Source organism: Tympanuchus pallidicinctus, unplaced genomic scaffold, assembly GCF_026119805.1.
Source record: "Tympanuchus pallidicinctus isolate F22 unplaced genomic scaffold, pur_lepc_1.0 scaffold1, whole genome shotgun sequence".
In the NCBI taxonomy this organism is placed as follows: domain Eukaryota; kingdom Metazoa; phylum Chordata; class Aves; order Galliformes; family Phasianidae; genus Tympanuchus; species Tympanuchus pallidicinctus.
In genome coordinates this window covers 7,044,790-7,066,752 of record NW_026294618.1, presented here as the reverse complement: position 1 = coordinate 7,066,752, position 21,963 = coordinate 7,044,790, and the positions used below count along the sequence as shown (strand labels likewise).

Genomic DNA, 21,963 nt, shown 5'->3' with positions numbered 1-21,963 from the left:
AAGCTCTCTCAGTTTAAGCACAAATTGCTGAAACAGCAGTTTATTGGAGCAAACCCCTGCCTTAACATGGGTAATCAAACTTCTGTATTTCCATTTCTGGCTTAAACATGTTTCTTTGGGCAGATGGCACAAAGGGAGCTTTGTAGGAAGAACAGTAAGCAAGAGAGACAGACGAGTTATAAGGCATAGGGGAAACATTATTTTAACCTCTCTGGGCATTGCTTCAAAAATGTTAAAAATCTTGAGAGCTTTCTGCTGTAACACTTAAGGAGTAGGAAATTTGACTCTGTAGCAGTAAACTTATTTCCTTTTGAAACTAACTGCATAGTGTTGCAGCTCAAGCCTGTGCAGGAGCACATGGAAAGTCCTTTCAGAGGACACCTGGGAGGATTGTACTGGATTACAGATTTGAGAATAAAAAGATTATTTTTAATGTGATACTGAAGAGGGTTGTCTAACTGAGAATTACAAGATAGCAGAATAAAGCCCACTTGCAAGCATTTGTAATGCCTATATGATGAGCAGGAGGAATGCCACAAAAGTTTACCAAAGTAAACGTCCAGCTGTTGTTAAACTGCCAGCTTGGAATAAAACCAGTCTTCAGTTGTTTTGTAGTCCAGTTTGGTTAAGTCTGGCTGGCCTGCCAAGATGGGAGTTGCTTCGGTGTGAGAATGAAAAAGGTCAATTTCAATCTATAGCAAATTGTGTTGATTTTATATTCCTCTCAGTCAGCACTGACCCAAGATAATGTAGGCTTCCTCATAGTGTGACTGTGACCTGAGCGCGGTGCCCAGGGCAAATGAGGGCAGAAATTCCCACCAGACAGGCGAATTAATCATCCTCCAGTTTAGGCTGGCATCTTGTTGCAGACACGTTAATGCAGCATGCTCTGAGGCCTGCTCTGAGGCATGCTGTCCCTTTGCCAGGAGCTGCTAACTCACAGCTTTAGGCCAGAACAGGACATTGATACTCTGCTTCCCCTGGTGTGTGATGCATTCAGCCAGCTGCAATTGCTCTGAGGACTGCATTAAGTGATTTGACTAGATGACTGTTAATTATAACATGAGTTTACATGTCTAGCTGTCAAGTACATGCATGTATGTACCCAGTTAGGAGTTCTGAAGCTGGATCGTAGAATGATAGAATGGCTTACATTGGAGAGACCTTAAAGATCTTCCAGTCCCAACCTCCTGCTGTGGGTTGCCCTCCACCAGCCCAGACTGCCCAGGGCCCCATCCAGCCTGGCCTTGGGCATCTCCAGGGATGGGGCACCCACAGAATCACACAGAATCACACAGAATCACAGAATACCCAGCTTCTCTGGGTACCAGTGCCAGTTCTTCACCACACTCTGAGTAAAAAATTTCTTCCTAAAATCTAACCTAAATCTCCCCTCTTTTAGTTTAAAGCTGTTCTTACTTGTCCTGTCACTATCAGACCATGTAAAAAGTCAGTCCCTCTCCTGCTTGTAAGCACCCTTCAAGTACTGGAAAGCCACAGTGAAGCCCCCCCCCAGTCTTCTCTTCTCCGGGTTAAACAAGTCCAGTTCCCTCAACCTTTCTTCATAGGAGAGGTGCTCCAGCCCTCTGACATCTTTGTGGCCCCCCTCTGGACCCACCAACAGCTCCACATTTTTCCTATACTGGGGGCCAAGACCTGGACACAGTGCTCCAGCTGGGGCCTCACAAGGGCAGAGGAGAGGGGGACAATCACCTCCCTGCTGCTGCCACTCCTCTGTTGATGCAACCCAGAATACTGTTGGCCTGCTGAGCTACAAGAGCACACTGCTGGCTCATGTCCAGCTTTTTGGCCATCAGGACTTCTTCTTGGCAGGGCTGCTGTCAAGGAGTTCTTCTCCGAGTCTGTACTGATATCTGGGGTTGCCTTGTTAAATTTCATTAGGTTCATGTGGGCCTACTTTTCAAGCCTGTCCTGATCTTTCTTGTTGGCATTCCTTCCTTCTGTTGTGTCAACTGTACCATTTAGGTAGGTGTCATCAGCATACTTTCTGAGAGTACACTCGAACCCATCAAAACCCCATCACCATCTGGATCTCATCCCCAAATGTTTAGGTAATTAAGGAAAAATAAGGTGATCTCTAAACTTCTTCTCTCCCTTTTTTTATGAAACACAGTTGTGATTTCAGTCTGGTTAAAGACCCTGCGTTCAGTTCAGCTTCTGAAATTGACATCAGTGCAATAGGTGCCTTGAGTTTGGCCAAACAGCATCTCTCCAAAGTCACTGCTCTATAGTTCCCTATGACTTTCCAAAAAGCTTTTGCTTCTGTGGTAGTGGTGCCCTAGCCTATGCAGGATTGTCCTGGCCATAAAAGGACCACAGAGGAGTCCAGCTTCATCACTGCTCAGCACTGCATTTATTGACTAGATGTTCTGCAAAACCTGAGCAGCTCCCTTGATCCAATGTGAGATACACCGAGGTTTAAAACAGCTGAAAAGCCATGCCATGAAAGTGCTCAGAATCTTCCTTAGCATTTTATACAATATATTCATTAGGTTCTTTCATAAGAACTCCTTTCATAAGAACTTCTTATATAGGACCTGAGGTGTTGGCACAGGCTGCCCACAGAGATGGTGGAGTCACCGTCCCTGGAGGTGTTCAAGAGCCATGGAGATGTGGCACTGAGGGACATGGTCAGTGGGCATGGTGGGGTTTTGTTGATGGCTAGGCTAGATGCTGTTAGTAGTCTTTTCCAGCCTTAATGATGGTCTCTGTGGTGTGCAAGGCAGGTTGTAGACCACTCATAAGTGATTCCAAACAAAGATCTGAGAACAATTTCAGTTTGTCCAGCAATCCAGTATGAGAAGAAAATATCCTCAGGGTTACAAGCAGGCACAAATTGCAACTCCAGGGAGTGCAGGTGTTGTCTGCAGAATGTGGCAAAGTGTGCTGTGCAGGTTTTCTGCTGTTGTAATGAAAAATAGTAATATCAGGAGCTACCATAGGCATTCCATAGCTGTATAAGGAGCAACGGAAAGACAAAAATGGAGAGCAAATAACAGATGATAAGAAGGTTGAAATGCGTTACAGTGCTTATTCTAGTCTTAAATGAAAAGGATAATAGTAGCAGGATATTTAATACAATCATAGCTGACAGAGCTAGGAAGCCTTGTAAGGGAGAATCCAAAAGAAAAAGGCTGCTGATTGCCTAAATCACTTGAATGTTCTTAAATCAGTGAGGCTAAATGAAATTCACCCTTGACTATAGTGCTTAAAAGAGCTGGTGCAAAAAGCCATTGGTGGATAAAAGCCTCTCCTGTCTTCTAAAGACAACGCGATGGTACGTACTCTTCAAATCCCTTGGTAAAAAACACTGTTATTATGTGTACCCTTAATGCCTTTGGGGATGAGCCTGAATCGCGGCTGCGCGTGGCCATGCATGCACACACACATATACAGAGCTTTTCCTGGCTGGTTGTGCAGGGGGGAGAGTAAGAGTGAAAAGTGACATGGGTTTTGATATGTAGCATTAACTTTCAAGCTGAGGAAAGGGAGCAACATGTTCTAATTATTATTCCCCTTCGAAATAAGCCACGAGCTCAGACAAAGAAGGAGAGAAAGGGTGGGGAATGAAAGAGAGAAACAGAATCACATTTTCTCACTTATCTAATTAAAGAGAGATGGGCGAGCAAGAGGAAGAGCTCACCATGCTAATGCAGCAGTGATGCCCCATTTATTGGGGGCAACCTGGGGGCAAGGGACTCATCCAGGAATCGCCCAGCACTGCTCTGGTTTAAATTCCAGATATACGAATTTAAACCAACCTCTGGGACATCTTGGTGCCTGTTGGACCCCTCATCCTAATTCAGTGCACACCTATGCTCGTGCTTTATCCTTCTTCGTGGTACAGCTGCTCCTTGTACAGCCCTGCTCTCACACGTGCTGCAGCGCCAAGGGAAGTTGCTTGCTCTGCTACGGGTGTATATATTTCACAACTTTATTTAAACTGCCCTTTAGCAGCTCTTTCTGCTTCCTAAGCAGGCTGTGATGGGGATTAACCTCCCCGCCAGGGCTTGTCTGGCTCATCCCTGTGTACTTGCTATCCGCATTATTCCTGTGTCCCGATTCCACGTTTCGTCTTGGCTCCCTTGTAAGGTTAAACGCCCCCAACCTTCTTAAAAAAAGCACTTCCTGAAATCAGAGCTTTGCCACCCACTGCCATATGTCCACTGCTCCCTCTCCTACAAGCTACTGCTTAAGGGCATTATGGTATCTGCAGCCAAGTGCCTGACATTTGTCACTCTGGGGAAGGGGAGCAGCCAGTTCACCTCCTAAGAAAGCTCTATAGAAATGGATTTCAGCAAGGAAAAAGAGAGGTGCCTCTTTTTTCCTTGTTCGTGGGCTGATGGAGTGATCCCAAGCCTTACTCAGCCCCAGCCATGTGGTCCTGTGCCATTCTGGAGGTACAGCGTGGAGCCACACGGTCACCAGTCACTGGGGATTTGTTTCAGAAGAGAAGCACTGTCATTTTTCCTTTTGCATCACTTCTCTGGCACTGAGCAGCAGCAGGGTAGCTAGACCTAAACCCATTGTGCCCTAGGTAAAATTGCTGTCCTCGTTCAGCCTGTGACCCTGGTTGTCTTCCCGCTGCCACGTCCCTGCTGTCTTGGGTAGGGTTCAGCTCACTGCAGGTGGTAAAGTGCTGGCTCTAATTGAGCTTGTACCAGGCTGACGTGGCTCTCAGGCAGGAAAACAGTGTGAATTCATTGCCACTGGAAGGAAAAATCCTGTTTTCTCCCCAAATGAAACCTGCTTTTTCCATTAGAGTTGGGAAAGGGGAAGCCCTGGAAGCAATCCTAGTCATTGCTGTGTTCTCACCTGCCTGGCCAGCTCTAAGGAGAAGCCCATTAGCTGGCTGCAGCTCTCCTATCTCCCAGTGACCCTTCCATGTCCCTGCTCCTGCTGTGCCTTGGCTTTCCTGCTGCTTAAAAACCTGCCAGAGCCAAGGAGCTTCTGGAAGAGCAGAGGCATGTGCAGGCCAGCAGATGCTGCCAATGCCCAGCGTTTCTCAGGACTGTGAGCCTCAGGAATATTTGTTTGCATCCTGACCTCAGTCCCATGTGGGGTCTTTGGTGGCCACAATTTTTATGCCTGTCTATTGCAAGAGATTATCTTTTCTTGCCGTGCTTCCATTGCTTGCCTCCTGTTTGTGTGGATTTCTTCTCAAGGACCACATTTACCCATTCAGCTTCTCACTGTATTCCGTGGTGCTTTATGGTAGAAACACATATATAAAAAGAATAATCTGTGTTTGGGCTCTTGGTTTTTCGATCGCAGTTTTCTCTCATGGGGGGTTTGTTCTCCTTTAAGCCATGTTCAGTGACAGACAGCTTCATTTGCTCAGATGTCCTTTGCCCTCCAAGGTTTAATGTATTTATTTAGAAGATGCAACTTACTGTCAGTATTTGTATAGCACCCTCTGGAGTCCGACTTCTCCAAAATCTAGAAGTGCGTTATTTGTTTCCGCAACAAATAAACCTTATTAATTAAAAGGTGGTGTTATTCATCGACTTCCATAGTGGTAGTTAAAACCCACACTATTTGCCAGCTTTTGTTTCACATCCACAATGCCAGCATAGTCTTTTTTGTTTGTTTGTTTTTTCTCCTTTTTTTATTTGTGCTGTAACGATCACTCCTGCATTTCAAGGTTAATTCTGAAAGCTTACCTCGTGTCTCCAGTGCATAAGGTGTTACATTCAGCATGTGTTCAGAATGAGCTTTTATTCTGAAAGCCCTTCGTACAGCTGTACAACACGCGTTACCACCTTTTGAGGATTGTTTTCATTCCCTCTGGGACCAAATCCAGCCCTGATAACATAGCATCAAAGGCTGCATCACCTCTGGCCTACCTGAGCACCAAGCACCAGTGCAAAATCCGTATCCCCAGGACAGCTCCAAGGGTAGCATGTCTGCAGGTTGGGTGACAAGGGACAGTTTGCACAGACGGAGGCGGAGATGCCGAGCAGCTGAACAAAGGCTGCAGTGCGTTGTTGTTTTCTCCCCCTTTGCAGTACGCCGCGGAGCTGCTGGCGGTGGTGCGTCTCCCCTTCATCCATCCCAGCTATCTGCTAAATGTTGTTGACAATGAGGAGCTGATAAAGTCTTCGGAGGCCTGCCGGGATCTGGTGAACGAAGCCAAGCGTTATCACATGCTGCCGCACGCCCGGCAGGAGATGCAGACACCGAGGACCCGGCCCAGGCTCTCTGCAGGTAAAACAAAACTTCCTTCAGCAGCACCAGCTTGCATCCAGGTACAGACCAGGGCACGCTCAGGGCTGGGGCACAGACCTTGGCTCCTTCCCTTTGCTCACTTTCCAGCATGAACTTGGCAAAATGTTAAGCTCTGTTTGCAATTCCGCTTTGATTGAGCATGGAAGAGCGTGGTGACGCATTGGATCAGGTTGCCCAAGCAGGTTGTGGATGCCCCATTCCTGGAGGCATTCAAGGCCAGGCTGGATGTGGCTCTGGGCAGCCCAGTCTGCTGGTTGGCGACCCTGCACACAGCAGGGGAGTTGAAGCGGTCATTGTGGTCCTTTTCAACACAGGCCATTCCATGTAGGAGCCTCTCCCAGTGGCCCAACATTAGGAATTTAGGTGTACATTCCTGAAACTGGATTTAAAAGGGAACTTGTAAGCAGTAGGGAAATTAATTTTTTACATAGGTAGATAGTGATAGGACAAAGGGGAAAGGTTTCAAACTAAAAGAGGGGAGATTAAGTTTAAATGTCAGGGAGAGATTTTTCATTGAGAAGACACTGCTGCCCAGAGAGCAGGGGGTGCTCCATCCCTGGAGGTGCTCAAGGCCATGGATGGGCCCTGGGCAGCCTGAGCTGATGCCTGATGTAGTGGTTGGCAACCCAGCCCATGGCAGGGGGTTGGGACTGGGTGATGTTTGAGGTCCCTTCCACCCCAGGTGGAATTACAAGCTTTGGCAGAGACAGTGAGGGTCAATGTGATGTTCCGTCACTGTCCTGTCGTCAAACCCCCTGTGCCTCAGTTTCTCTGGCTGCAGGAAGAGATGAATAATAACATTTGCTTCTTTGCCATTCAACCTCTTGCAAGGAGCAGCTGATTAATATTCATAATTAAGCCTCACTTTCACAGCCCTATGTAAATGTATTCTTGCAGTCCTGCAGTACTAGTACAGACAATTCTGCCTCCAAAACAAATGGATACACAGGATAAATTCCCTTTTAAAAAACCCTTTTCAAAATCCCACAAATTTTCCTTTTTGGAAAAATACACATTTAAAAAAAAAAAAAACAAAAAAACAAGTGTGGCAGCACTGTGTCACGTTAGTGTTATAAATATCCAAGGGACGGAACACCTCCCCTGCAAGGACAGACTGAGAGAGCTGGGGCTGTTCAGCTTGGAAAAGAGAAGGCTGTGGGGAGACCTAAGAGCAGCCTGTCGGCATCTGAAGGGTGTCTGCAGGAAGGAAGGGGACAGACTCTTTAGCAGGGTTGCTTTGATAGGACAAGGTGTAATGGCATTGAGATAGCATATCAAACCGCATCATTTGCTGCTTCTGGAGGCTCTCATCAAGGCACCTTTCAGAAGAATGAAGTGTAGAGGACTTTCAATAACAATCTACCCTAAAAAGTCTTTCACTGAAGACGACTAATGGTGTGATGTTTGAAGGGATTTTTGAAAAGTGCTTATTTTATGTATATAAAATTGTAGGTGTAATATGAACCATTTCCAGAAGCTTGTTGATGAGGGAAAAGTGATTCTCGCAGGGTAAGAGAGGGTGATTATAGTTTTTTAGGTCAGAGCTTAATTATATAGAATCGTGTTATTTTGCATATCAACGGCATTCACGTAGGCACAAAGGATCTCTAAACATCCTTTGTGGACTCACTGCAGCATGCCACATGCCCTCTCGAGGTCATTGATTATAATCAAGTTATGTTGTGCTCAGGTGATTAGCTTTTCTGGTATGTTGCAAAAATAATGATCTCTTGTTACTGAAAAATATTTATTTAAAACTCTACCGCACTTTGGCTTAATAACTTGTAAGAGAGTAACCTTGTTTGAATGACAAATATATATATATTTTAAAGAGCTAATGAAAAACAGTGATAATCCGTTCCTCTGAAGCATTGCTCAGTGCTGGAGCTCCTGATTTCTCTGGCTGACAGCCTCACTTCTGGGCACCTGGACGCACTTGACTCTGAGCTGGGCACCGTAACAGATCACAGCAATGGCTCTGGCCACAAGCAGAGCTCCTGAAGTGGCATTTCCTTCCAGTTCGTGCTCCAGCTTCTGGGTCTGCCCTTCCTGGCAACAGATTGCACTGAGCCTTACAATTTTAACACTTGTTGCTTAGCACTAAATCCAAATTATCCCCAGCACTTGGCACTTGGGGGTTAGAGGCAGAAAATGTCCCAGAGTTAAACTGTGACCCACAGTTGCAATCCACTGCAATGAATGATTCTGGAGAACCTTGTGGATCAGATTTGATGTACTACTGGCTGAGATTCAAGTGGGAGGAAAAAACGTACAGATTTGGCCTGCAAAAGTTTTGTCCATTTGCCCCAGCAGAGAACTTGGCTTGCTCTACACCTTGTGTGCTATGGGCCTGGGGAAGCTGTTCAAGCACAGATAAATCTCAGTTAATGACAATAATGGAGCAGAAGCTCTTTTTCTCCTGTTTCCTAACACTTGGTCCATTAAGACCCCCATTAGAGGCTTGAGGAAGAGTTTCCTGCATATGGAAAACCAGGTTTCTCCAGGAAAAGCAGGAAAAAAAGACCCTTGAAAATTATCCAAGCAAATACGTGGATAAAGAAAGTCAGGATGAAGAAAAGTAGCCATAGGCTAAACCTGCTGTGGAAGAACAACCTTCTATAAGTTCAATCCCAATATATTTTGTCTAAATAACAGTCAAGCTGCAGTGATATCACAGCCCTTGAGAAAATTCTCATTTCCTTCAGCAGAACAAGGATTTGATACGTGTGGGTGTCACCCAAAGACTGTTGAAGTCACCAGACATCTTTACAATGGGAAGAACTTTTTTACTTCTTTCCCCTTTAGAATGTTGTCCAGATGATGTGCTGCCTTCCCAGTCACCCCCAGCATGCTCACCCCCCACTCTCCCCACAAGTTTTCCATTTTTCCTCACTCTTCCTGATTTGATTGTACAAAGACAGATGTATCCACAATGTGTTACAGCTGCTCTGATTGCTGAGTGCTTTTTGTAGTCTCCTGTCTAGTAGAGAGGTATCACTTTCTTACAATGCTCTTCTGCTTTTTGAATCCTAGGCGTAGCTGAGGTGATAGTCTTAGTTGGGGGCCGTCAGATGATTGGCATGAACCAACGTGCTTTAACAGCGGTCACTTGCTTAAATCCTCAAAACAACAAGTGGTACCCTTTGGCCAGCCTGCCCTTCTATGATCGGGAGTTCTTCAGCGTGGTCAGTGCTGGAGACAACATTTATCTTTCAGGTGAGCAGCAAATATCTGGGGCTGGGAGAAAAGCTTCCTCCTTACAACACAGACAGAACAAGCAAAGAAGGTTATGTTGTTCCTGGGGGATAAAATGAAAAAAGACAAGTGAGAGAGGTGCTGGGAAAGGGGATTTCCATGTTTTTATCATTCTCCATTTCTCTGCCATGCTAGCGTGCTCTCGAAGCAGTCAAGAGCAATATTTTGCTGTCGCAACATCAAAAAAATAGGCCTGACAACCATCAGGCATGCAAAGAGGTTCCACTGCCATAGTAACACAATTTAAAATATTGGCTGTAGTTGAGTCTAAATGGTGGGTTATGGAATTTGAGACAGACAGGCTGAACTGCTGAATATGTGACCTACACTTACAGTATTTGCTTACAGGGGCATTCATTTCTTGTACTTGTTGTTGAAACCTCTCTTTTGACAGTAGTCACTAGCCCTATAATCTTCTTAGTTTCAATGAAACTGAGACCACGCTCCTTAAAAGGCTTTAACTCCCAAAGTAGCTGTCTGCTCTGTGCCTGTAGCATTGCAGTGTCTGGTTATTTGCAGTCTTGTGGTACCTCTGCTTGGCTGGAGGGCGAAAAGCAATTGCTAGCAGGCTACAGCTTGCTCTGATGGCAGCAGTACGGAGGTTTGGGGATGAAGGAAGGAGTCGGGGCAGGGAGGTGCAGGTGTGTGGGATCTGAAGACAGAGATGCACCAGGCAGTACCAATAAGAGTTACAGCTGTTACCTTTCCCTTCTGGTGTAACCTCACTACATTTTCTGCAGTGAATTGCTGCCTGTGGTGTTAAATTCCATTAATACTGCATAGAGGCCCTAAGGAAATAAGGAAAAAAAAAGGAAGAAAAAAAAAGGAAATTATTTGTTTGGCATTTTCTGCCCATGCTCTTTTTTGGTGCCAGAGCGAAAGCCTTCTATGGAGGCTTTTGACTTGTAGTTATTCTTAGCTGGAGCACTTTCCAATATGTAAAGATATTTTAGATTGTGCCTTACCTGCTGGCAAAAGCCATCGAGTCCTGAATTCAAAGCTCATTTCAGCTCTTTCCCTTGAATTTGGATGAATGAGTTGGTGGTACTCAATGGATAAAATAGGAGAGCTGGAAGTCCTGCATGGCTGGAAACCCAGCACAGTGTCACTGGATATTTTGCTTTGCTCAAACTTATAAGACATAGGAAAAACATAAGGGAAACCAATAGAAAAGGGACTGAATTCCTGCAAGCTCGAAGCACTGGACTCCACAATGCATATTGTAGGTTTTGAGAGTGAAATAGCAAGGAGAAGGCCTGGGTTTGTCATTAAACCACAGAACTGAGAGACTTGTTTCTTTCCCTGGCTCCACCCAGGACTCCTAGTGTGGTCTCAGATAAATCATTTTGCCTTCTTGTTCTCCAAAATGGGAATAGTGAGGCATGAAATAAGTAGCTCCATTGGGAGCTACTATGAGAAGTTTAAAAAGTGCCAATATACATATGCAGAAAGCCAGCCATATCCTGGACTGCATCAAAAGAAGTGTGTGAGGCCCCACCTACAGTGCTGTGTTCAGCACAGAAAGGATGTGGAGCTGTTGGAGTGGGGCCAGAGGAGATCTATAAGGATGTTGAGAGAACTGGAACACTTCTGCTATGGAGACAGGTTGAGAGAGTTTGAGTTGCTCAGCCTGGAGAAGAGAAGGCTCTACGGCTATACCATGGCATTCCGGTGCCTAAGGGGCCTACAGAAAAGACAGGGAGAAACTCTTTGTCAGAAAGTGCATTGAAAGGGCAAGGGATAATGGCTTTCCACTAAAAGAGAGGAGAGTCAGATTAGAGATAAGGAAGAAACTCTTCACTACATGGGCAATGAGGCCCTGGCAAAGGCTTCCCAGAGAAGCTGTGGATGCCCCATCCCCAGAGGCCTTCAAGGGCAAGTTGGGTGGGAGCTGGTGGGTGGCTGCTCTGCCCAGGGCAGAGGGTTGGAACTAAAAGGTCTTTAAAGTTCTTTTCAACTCAAACCATTCTATAATCCTGTGATTTCACTTGAGCATCTTAAACTGATTTGAAGGAACAGTACAGCTGGTTCTTCCATTTATCAGCAAATGAAAATAAATAAGAATTTTGTCCTTGAAAATCAGGCATTAAGCCTACAGTGCAAGCACTGAATCTGTTCTGCCCATGTATATGCTGCTTTGATCCATCACTGTATGAAGCACTTAGATTTCATTCTGGACTGTGTCTTGCATCCCAGATAGGCTATGCCTCATAATACCTTCTTGCAAGTGTTGCAGTAATTTAATAGACTGGAAGTTATTTATGAACATTGGAAAGGGTCTATCCCCTTATGTACTTGTCCCTTGAAGTCTGACATCTTGATTTCTTCATGTCATCTAATGAAAAAAGAAAAAAAAAAGCCTTTGGGACGCATGAATAAATGACACAGATATGCATCATCGGAACAGATGCTCGGTATTGAGGGTGATTTATTTTAATTAGTCAAATGTCATTTGAAGAGTTTTTACTTTGTAACTGGCTTTGATTGCTGTGTGCCAAGCTGCTCCCGTTCCAGGAGCTCATGTACTTCTCCCCTTTTTCTTCCCCTCACCCACACGTTGGTGCCAGGCGGCATGGAGTCGGGTGTCACACTGGCTGACGTCTGGTGTTACATGTCCTTGCTCGATAACTGGAACCTCGTGTCCCGGATGACAGTCCCCAGGTGTCGACATAACAGTCTGGTGTACGACGGGAAGATTTATACCATCGGAGGGGTCGGCGTGGCAGGCAACGTTGACCATGTGGAAAGGTAAAAAAGAAAGAAGAGTGGCGGTTTGCTGGCGCTTTGACTTCTCGCTGTGCTAGAGGTTGCTTTTCCTTTTAAAGGACGCGTCGAACGTGTCGTACGCGTTCAAATAAGCTTTCACAACTGCTAAGAAAGGAGGGAAATATGCAGGATTAGATTTCTTTTAAAGCTTCAGTGGAAACCATTGTTTCGAAACCAAAGATGAGAGCTGCCAGATTGTTTGTTGGTTTGCTCAGGGGAGGGAAGGGAGGAATTAAGCTTCTTTGGACACTTCACACAGATTATACAGTGAACTCGATAGACTAATAAATGTCCTCTGAATTTGGTACTGATGGAAGTCTTAGCAGACCTCAAAAATCCTTCTTTTTTTTTTTCTTTTCTTTTTTTTTAAATTAAGAAAAGGCAACAGCAAAGTAAATTTCACATCTGCACCCTCCTGGTAAAGCATTTCAGCTCTGACATGGCTGGAAGGAAGGCCCTGCCTTTGGTGCTATTGGCCTGGAACTTGCTAAGCTTAGAGTAAAACAAGCAGTGGAAACAGGTTTGAATTCCTGGCGAGAGAGGCTGGATAAAGATGGTAAAAAATGGAGGCTTCTCTTTTCAAGAAGAATTCAGATATTTCCTACTCTCCTTTCAAAAAAGGAAGGAACAGAAGCACAAAAGAATGATTTTACAGAGTGGAGTTCCAAAACCAATATGTCAACCACAACACTCAATAAAAGTGTAATAACTTCTGTGCATATCAATGTTCTCATTAAAAAATAGAAACCACTGAATGCAGTTTAAGAATATTCCACTCCAAAAAGATTCATATATCCCTAGCCTTACCCAGATACATAAAAGTGCACTGTGACAATAGATGAGTGATAACATTTTTGTGAAAGGTTTTCTCTTACTGAATCTGGCAGCCAAAAGTATGAGCTTTCTGTTTGTTAGTCAGTTTTAAGAGCTGCATTTGAATACTTCAGCAATGTTTTGAGGTAGGCACTTCCTGGTACAAGTTGCCTTAACAGAGAATCCAAAAAGGAGTATAAAAAAAAAAAAGAGAGAATTTTTCAAAACAGTAGAATAAAAGGTGCTCTTTATCTCTTATTTCTGTGTTTGGAGGTTGCAGCATTTATATTCCATTTATGCAGAGGCAGAGCGTTTTGTGTTGGGATTTTTTTTCTAGCATGTATCACAAATGCTGGATACCAAAGCCTATCCAGAAAGAAGCTTTGTCTTGTTCCATTGTCGAGCACTTGGAAAATTAGGAAATGTCCAAAAGTTTTGTTCTTTATGTTTTGGTACAATAGTATGATTACTTTTTTTTTTTTAAATTATTTTTTTATTTTTTATTTCCAAAGGATTTCTGCATAGTTCAGTGCTTGAGAGAGGCCAGTTTGTGGAATTATTGAAGGCTACAGAAGGAAAACATCTCTGTAAGACACTGGCTTCAGGTCTGGAAATTGTAGAGGATGAGGCAAGCAGACAGAGAGCAGATGGTACCTGTCTTATGCATGGCCAGGAAGGTCTGTCTGGTGCTGAGTGATCAACGTTCACATATGCCCTTAGTTTTGTGTTTCTCAGTCTTCACAGTTCCAACACTGGAAATAGCCAGTGGAAAGGATGTGTACTGAGGGAAAAGGTCTGCAGGTAACATTCCCTCCCAGCGCAGGCATGGGCAGCTGACTTTGGTGATGCTCTCAGCAAGCCAGGGAAATGCAGCAGCAAAGAATGAATAATAAATAACAAATAATAGCAGTGAATGCAACACATGAGTGTTGCTTCACTCTTTACTCTGAATTTAAGTTGGGCGCTGCCCTTGGGACTTGCTTTGAAGAAAATCTCACTGTTTCATGAAGTTTTTTTTATTTCTGAGGGCATTTGTCTTGTAATGTAAGGTGGGAAATCTTTAGCTAAGAGAAGTGTTGTCTTGAATGTGGGAAGAATCAAGCTCAGGAGAGATAAACAGTCTTCCATTCCATCTCTTGATACAGACCAACATCTAAATAATGCTACCGCAGAGAGATGTCTTGATAAATGTCCTTCATTAAAGTCTTCCTTTTCATTTTTCCCAGAGTCTCATTTCTTTCTCTGCTCTAACTCTCATGGCCTCGCTTTAATAAAGCATCCATAGCGTCGGCCAGCTGAATACACCTCAGATGGAGCAAAGTTGCCCCCCTCTCTTTCCCTATCGCCGTTGTCACCCAAGCCCTTTACACAAATGACATTGCACTCTGCAAAGTCACACTCAGGCCCTTGGCATACCCAGCACAGCTCAGTGTGAGCAGCCCTGCTAGCTTGCACTTGTAACCACCCCACCAAGAGACTTTTATGTAGGAAAGTAGTAGATTTCCTCCCTATCATTTCAGTGCACGCTGTCTCTACCACAATAAGGATGTCTTGTCATGGGGATTTGCTAAGCCTGTGGTTATAATTAATCTGCTATTGTCTATAAAGTGACTTGTGAAATGCAGCCATGGAAAAAGTACAACATGGCCTCTTTTGGGTTATGCCAAGAAATGAGAGAGCTTTTTGGATGTTTCCTTTCTTATTCTTTGTACGACAGTGGGGAATTACAGAAGCAAACAAGCCATTGCTGAAGCCGTGTGTTTTGAAAAGGATGTTTCAGGGGTCTGCTGTAGAAATGCAGGTGAGAAAAAGATAACCTTCATAGCTGTACTGAGCAAACTCATGCCTTTTCAGACAAAAGCAGTCCCCTTTCGGACCAGACAGCCAATTTTTTTGAGCGTTCAGTAATTGAAGAGTGGGAATCACTGCATTCATCTTTGCCAACAGTGACGCCATCTGAACATGGGGTTGGTACTTTCAAAAAACAAAACAAAGCATTGAAATACAGAACATCATCACTGTAATTGCTCAGTTATCTGTTGTTGTATGCGCAGTTCATACTCAGCTCTTGACTTTGCCCACTCTTTTTCCCCCCAGTGAGAGCTACAAGAAGCTGGCCTCCCTCATATTTATGTGGGGGCTGAATATTCCTCTTTGACTGGGGTGCTGGGGTTTTGGATGGGACACTGAGATTTTTGAGTAGACCAGTGTGGAGCCAGGAGTTGAACTTAATGATCCTGATGGGTCCCTTCCAGCATAGGATATTCTGTGTTCCTGTTCCATCCCTCCAGAGGGGAACCTCTCTGTCATTCCAGCAGGTCTTACAAAAGCACTATATTAAAATAACAATAAAGTGACATGATCACATGCTCCAAGTTATGTGATGCCAAAAACTACATTTACCTTTGCAGGTTTTGTCCCTCAGTGTTAAATTTCAAGGCTGCACCCTCTTTTTAGTTGTTTTTCATCCCAGATGGGGCATCGTCGTCCTGTCATCCACCTCAACAGAGCTATGGGGATTAAGCCAGGCCTGGTGAGTAATACAGTCCTGGACTGTGCCACCAGTGAGAAGAGCAACACACTGGACATCCTCTGGGCCATCTACCGCCTCCTTTCATGCACATACATCTTATCTTTACCAGCAACATTTTGCTTTCTTCTTATTCCTCCAGCTGAAGTGTGATGCACCTAGCTCAGGCCAGATTTCAGGGTTTTCGGTAGCAATGTGGAGGGTTAGGGTTAGGGTTAGGGTTAGGGTTAGGGTTAGGGTTAGGGTTTCTGGTTCACAGTGACTTACCCCAACTTCACCAGTTAGCAGCCCGTGCAGGTGGAGTCTGTGGAGTTTCTTGCTACAGCTGGTCTCTGAAGATGGCAAATATATTTTCTCCCAGTTTTCTTCTTGTTCTCCACCTGTTTTCTGGGAATTTTTTGAATATTTAATCCTAAGTGGTTAAAACATTACAAGGATGCTTTTATTCCACTTCATATGTAAAACTGTACATGCCATTACCTGATTGCACTGAACACATCTACTGCACCATTAGAAAGCATTAAAGCAAGCAGGGACCATCGAACTCCTAATGATTTATGGCACCAACTCCTGAGCTCTTCTGTCTGTATTCTCACTTGTGTCATTGATGCTGAAGGGTGTAGCCTCAACAAAGAATGCTGGTGCCACTTAAATGAGTGGGTGTCTTCCCATCAACTTCAACACAGTTAAGACTTTTTACCCTTTATCGATCTGTAAAGAGGCAGTAAAGTTCTGTATTACACGACTATCATAAACAGACAGGTAGGAATCTTCTATTACTCATCTCAAAACAATATGCACCTGCCAGGCTGGCTGAGTTATGAGCCCATTCTTGTGAATATACATGGTATACATTCAGGGAGAGTTATGTTTTTGGAATGGCTGTTTAGGAAAATAACGGCGTGACCGCAGTTCTCAATCAAGCCCCTGTGGCAAATTTCTGTGTGACAGGGAGCGAGTCATTAGGTATTAGGCTAGAGAGCATTACACTTTATGTCTCTTTCTGAGATATGACTTGAGTTGGGAGGCGGAGAAATGAAGTGGATCCACGAAGTAGGATTTTAGATAATGGATGGGCCTTGTAATATATGCAATTTGAGAGGCGAGAAGACTGCTTACGCTGACAAGACAACGTATGTGACTAAAAGTGTGGAAATTTGGGTGCTTTGTGGTTATTATCTGTTTGAAGGACAGAAGAAGATGAATCCCCTTGACCTGACAGCACTTTTACAATAGGGTTGTCTAAAACTGGGAGATTACTTCAGCTGGCAGTGTATACTTGGAAGACAGTCTAAAAAATTCAATGTAAAAAATAAGCCTTATAAGCTTTATAAACTGCTTCAGAACCCACTGTTTTATTGATGTCTTAAGAAAATTAAATATATAGCCTTGTGCAAGAATAGTTTCTTAAGCTCCTCAGAACAGTCAAAAGAATATAAAAAAAAGGCAAAAAATAGTAAACCATTAGTATGGTTTTAAACAACATGTGAATCATCTGAAGAGCAAATCAATATGACACCGCACAGCTTCATTTTGAATAGCAGCTTTCCTGCAAACAGAATTAAATAATGTATAAGAAACTGGAGAGTGCGTGTCTGTAAGCTACTGACCATGGTGGAAGGATTTTATAAGGAATAAATGAAGATACTGTTTAACCTAGGAGAGAAATTAAGAGACTCTTGGGGGAAAAGGTGCTATTTTCAGAAACTGAAGAGAACAGAAGTCGACTAAGCAAGGAAGCTTGTGGATTGAAGTGAAGGGCTTTTCTGCTGTTAGTATCAAGGCCACAGGGGAAGAAGAGAGGAGGTGCTAAACCGAAAGAGTGAAGCAAAAGGAGGATCCAAGCCTGCAGATGAAACTCTGAGCTTGGAGACTTTGGAAAAGTAGCAAGGTTATTTCTGAGTGTGTTTTCCTCACACCTGGGCTGCATTTTTTGCTGGGTTCAGATCATTTGCCGTGTCGAGGGTGTATAAATAAAACATAGAGCATAACGCCTGCACAAGGGTCAAGTGAGAGAACACTGTCCATAGCATGCAGGGACTGCAAAACATAAGGAGTCCATAACATGAAGTGAAATGTCCTTGAAGTTTCAAGTTGAGCAAATTGGATGGGCTTTGTAGGCCCTTAGCCAAGGACAGGAATGGACACATTGAGACTACAGGGAGCATTGGAGGAGAAGGAAGAAAAACTTTGGCATGGCTCAAAGCCAGCTCACATTAAGTCTCCATTTATGTCTTCAAACAGGGAATCAAATGCAAAGCTTGACTAATGGAAAGAGATCAAAGTGATTATTTTTTAAATCAGTTCCCTCCCTGCTGGCCTTTGAGCAGCATTCAAGGAGGCAAAGAGCCTCACCAGCCCCAGTGACGGCAACACTGGAGGCGGAACAGAGAATGGAAGGGGCAGAGGGCAGAGAGGCAAAGTGTTTGAAGTTGTTTCCAGTTCTTACAAAGGTTGTGAATATTAAACTTTATTCATTTTTAAACCAATTTAGTTAATCCAGTGCTAATCCCTGTGTAAACACATTGAGAGTTGATTTGAAAGATAGAAATCTGCCTTGTGGTGGAAGACTTAAAGAGCTTGCACTACTTAGTTTGTCCTATAGAAGGTGAAGAGGTGACTTTATTCTTTTCTGCAACTCCATGGATGAAGGAGAGAGCTGATAGCAGATATTTTTATAATCTAACAGAAAAAAAAAAAAAGGTGGGTGGGAGATGAAGGCTAGAAATCAGGTCTGCAGTTTTGCCAGGAGGTCACGAACCAGAGAAATCCAGTGGAGCAGACTGGAATTAGATATCAGGAAGCCATGAAGGCACTTCCTTCTCTTTTTCAACAGCAGGAATAAGTTTGGCACTTAAGGGCATTGTTTCATTGAGCAGCCTGTGTAAAACCCAGGTTGGGTGGTGGTGTTGGCTGGATGAGAATCGTCTTCCACCTTTATGGTTCACTGACTTTTGAAACCAAAGGGCACTCAAGATGAGCGTTAAGCTGTCCCACTTGCACCTGTGTCCCATGGACTTGCAGCCTTTGGCTTTCAGCAGATGAATTGAAACCAGTCAATTTTGGTTTCCCGGTGGCTGTTGAAAGAGCAGGACACAGAAAGATGAATTCTGTCACTGTAGAGCATAACCGTGAAAGTGAGTGAAAAATGGGATGTAGGAGGCCTGAAGTCCCCATAATGAGAAGGAGCTGTTGTTTTTGCAGTTTGAATCTTCTGCCAGTGTTGCTGTACACGTGAGCCTCAACCACATCCAACCTCCAGCAAATTTGAAGGATATATATTCATTTGTCTGAAAATGTATTGGAATGATCAGAAAATCATTAACAGTAACGTGCCTGTCTTGAAAACAGAGGTCTGCCAAATTTCTAGCTAATTTAATCAATTTCTTAACCAGTTTTAATACGTAATAGCACACCAAAAAATTATTTTTGAATTACCAAACCCAAAATACTGCAGTAGATGAGTTGATGAAGTGTAACCAAAAATCAGTGTATGAAACTCTTCATATAGTGTGACATTCTGCCAATTTTGCTTTGGGCAAATGCAAGAGATGCAGCACACAGTGCTTTCCCTGGAAGAGCTCTTTGTGTAGTCAAGCACGCATCAGTAGTCTCTGTTTTGGTACCAAACTTTATAAATCAGCCCAATATGGGTTTGTCCTCTTGAACGTTCCCAGCACCATGTACTTTAATCTCATTATTTTTCTGCCCTTTGATCACTTTGTTGTAGATGAATTTAATTTCTCAGTAACTAATTTACAGCATTGTAAAATGCAGTTCTCCACGCTCATTATAAGGGACTTTACCCATTTTTTTCAGTTAAAGTTTGCCTCCCTCTTGCTTTTCCTTCATTTATGAGTATGTTAATTACTTTCAGCGATATTACTTGGAAACTCATTAATGCATTTTCATTAAGAACATTAGCTTGTGCTGTTTGCACCAGTCACATCCCTTTTGCCACTCGTACTTTTCCCAACTTTGGACAGTGAGGATTTGAGGGACACGTTACAACAGGAGAATTCCCCTGTCACTACATCATTTTCTAGAGACGGATTCGTGGCCGTGGATTCATTTAATGTTCTCCTATTGCATTTTACCAATACTAAGAACAAAAGCCTTAAATGGGTGATGAGGGCTTCTGTTTTTGCAGTACGCAATTTTGAGTAATCGCTACTCAGGCAAGTCCTAGTTGACTGAATGTGCCATTACATGAAAATATTGAAGCCTAAGAATCACATTATTTTCCACTGTCTCCAAGACTCATTTTGGAGCAGCTATTTGGATCCCTGCCACATTGTCTTTAAGAAAAAAAACTGACGTCTGTACTTGTGACATTGTCTAAAATGAATCTTTATCCATGGATTATTAACTGCGTATCCCTTATGGTCAATGGCTTAATTAAATCAGATAATGATGACCTTAAAACTAATTTAGCACTTTCATACACACTCTTTCTGTTTGCTTCATGTCAAATATAGACACGCTGGTAAAATCTTATCCTAGCATTAAGATTTGCAGCATCCTGCAATGAAGCACATGGTTTGCACAATGGAAATTAAATGGAGGCAACTCACTCTGGCACAAAATGTGCCCTGCTGGTCAGTTAACTGGAGCAAAAAGAGCTATCGTGTCACATTATAGTGCAGGTGAGATCTGTTCCACGAGCTGAACAACTGAAGTATATGAACAGTTGCCTGCCTGCTGTTGCTATTGGATATCACTGCACTGATTTGCAAGAATAATCTCATTGTACAGTCATTAATAGAAATTAATTAGAGGAAGACATCTTAACAAAGATGTCCTGAGTCTCTTTAACTTGGACTAAAATGAGGTTTGAGAGGCATGAACGGAAAATAGAACTAGCTTTCTCTGTGCTTTTATCAATGTTTTAAAAGCTCAGAAAAGGCATTAATTACACTATTTACCAAGTCGTTGAATTTGTATGATGTTAAAAAATACATTTCCACCTCTGCTTTTCTTCAGCTTGTCAAGCTGCCTTTCTGTTTTATTCCAGCCTGCTTTCTCTGCCTGTCTATCCTGCCTTCAACTGACACTGCATCATTGCAGCTCACTCTGATGTTGTTGTAGGTACGATACCATCACCAACCAGTGGGAGACCATCGCTCCTCTGCCCAAAGCTGTGCACTCAGCTGCTGCTACAGTCTGCGGTGGGAAGATCTATGTCTTCGGTGGGGTGAACGAAGCCGGCCGAGCTGCGGGGGTCTTGCAGTCCTACATCCCTCAGACCAATTCATGGAGTTTTATAGAGTCTCCAATGATCGGTAAGGGAATCGTGTTGTCAGAGTGAACCCATATTATGACAGAAATCTCTGCGCTTCAGGTATTTTAGTGCCTTTGCAGAAAGCAAATGGGTTGTAGGGAGGGGGATGTGTTTGTAGCAGATTGGCAGGAATGCATGCATTTTATACCAGAGAGGCAATTATCTGGATCTTCAGTGAAGGCAATTGTCACTCATTAATACAGCTAGTTATCAGCTAGAAGTGATGAGTTCAAAGTAGAGGAGAAAGGAAAGATGTTATTAGGTGTGGACAACTAGTAATTTTAGACCCAAAAACTGTGAAGTGCAGTGAAACTTTATCCTAGCATCGTGTGTTGCTCCATGCTTTAAAAAGCACTGCTCAGTTATTGGATTGTTACCCACGTGCCTGTTCAAATTGTTCCTGTCCTGTCGCAAGAGGTGGTCATTCTTAACTGGGATATAGCAGTGGTGTGAAAGGCATAGAGGCTCCAGAGTCTGAATCCTCCAAGACGTGAAGATTATTAAAACTGTGTTTATTAGCATGTGATGCCCTAGAGCTCTCTGAACATTTTACAGGACAGAGCCAGATGCTCTACAGAAGAAGGGTAAGATGAGGGGTCAAATTTTCTACTACCAACCAATTTCAGATGTGCAAACTTCCAAAATGCTTAAAAGATTGCAGTTTATTTGCTTTCTGTGCCAACTTGCACCCTAAGAGCTGAGGCTGCTTTTGGAAGCAAGGTTTAGCATTCAGGCTTACAAGGACATTCCTGCAGGTAACAGCCATCAGGAGCATGTGCTCTGTGCTGGATGGGTGGCTATGGGCAGCTTTCCATCTGGATGTGCCCAAACACCTAAAGAAGCAGCACTTATGCAGTCATTGCAGAGAAGCTTGGAGGCTGCCTTTGTGTCCCAAACCTCTTAGTCATGCTGAAAGGTCATATAATCATAGAATCATTAAGGTTGGGAAAGACTTCTAAGATAACTTAGAACCATTGACTTACCATCAATATTGCCCACTAAGCCACGTCCTTAAGTACCAAGTTGACCCTTTCCTTTCACACCTCAAGGGATGGTGACTCCACCACCT

The 21,963-nt window shown here is 43.6% G+C and overlaps 1 protein-coding gene across 6 annotated transcripts in view; it reads left to right on the top strand.

Annotated features, from left to right (window-relative positions):
* Positions 1 to 21,963, top strand: part of KLHL29 (kelch like family member 29) — a 398,705-nt gene that overhangs the window by 357,756 nt on the left and 18,986 nt on the right. For all 6 annotated transcript variants that reach the window (XM_052688213.1, XM_052688195.1, XM_052688205.1 and 3 more), the window contains 4 exons: positions 6,030 to 6,228; positions 9,283 to 9,465; positions 12,072 to 12,252; positions 20,702 to 20,895. In XM_052688213.1, coding sequence (XP_052544173.1) covers positions 6,030 to 6,228; positions 9,283 to 9,465; positions 12,072 to 12,252; positions 20,702 to 20,895 — 757 coding nt within the window. The remainder of the gene's footprint in view (positions 1 to 6,029; positions 6,229 to 9,282; positions 9,466 to 12,071; positions 12,253 to 20,701; positions 20,896 to 21,963) is intronic.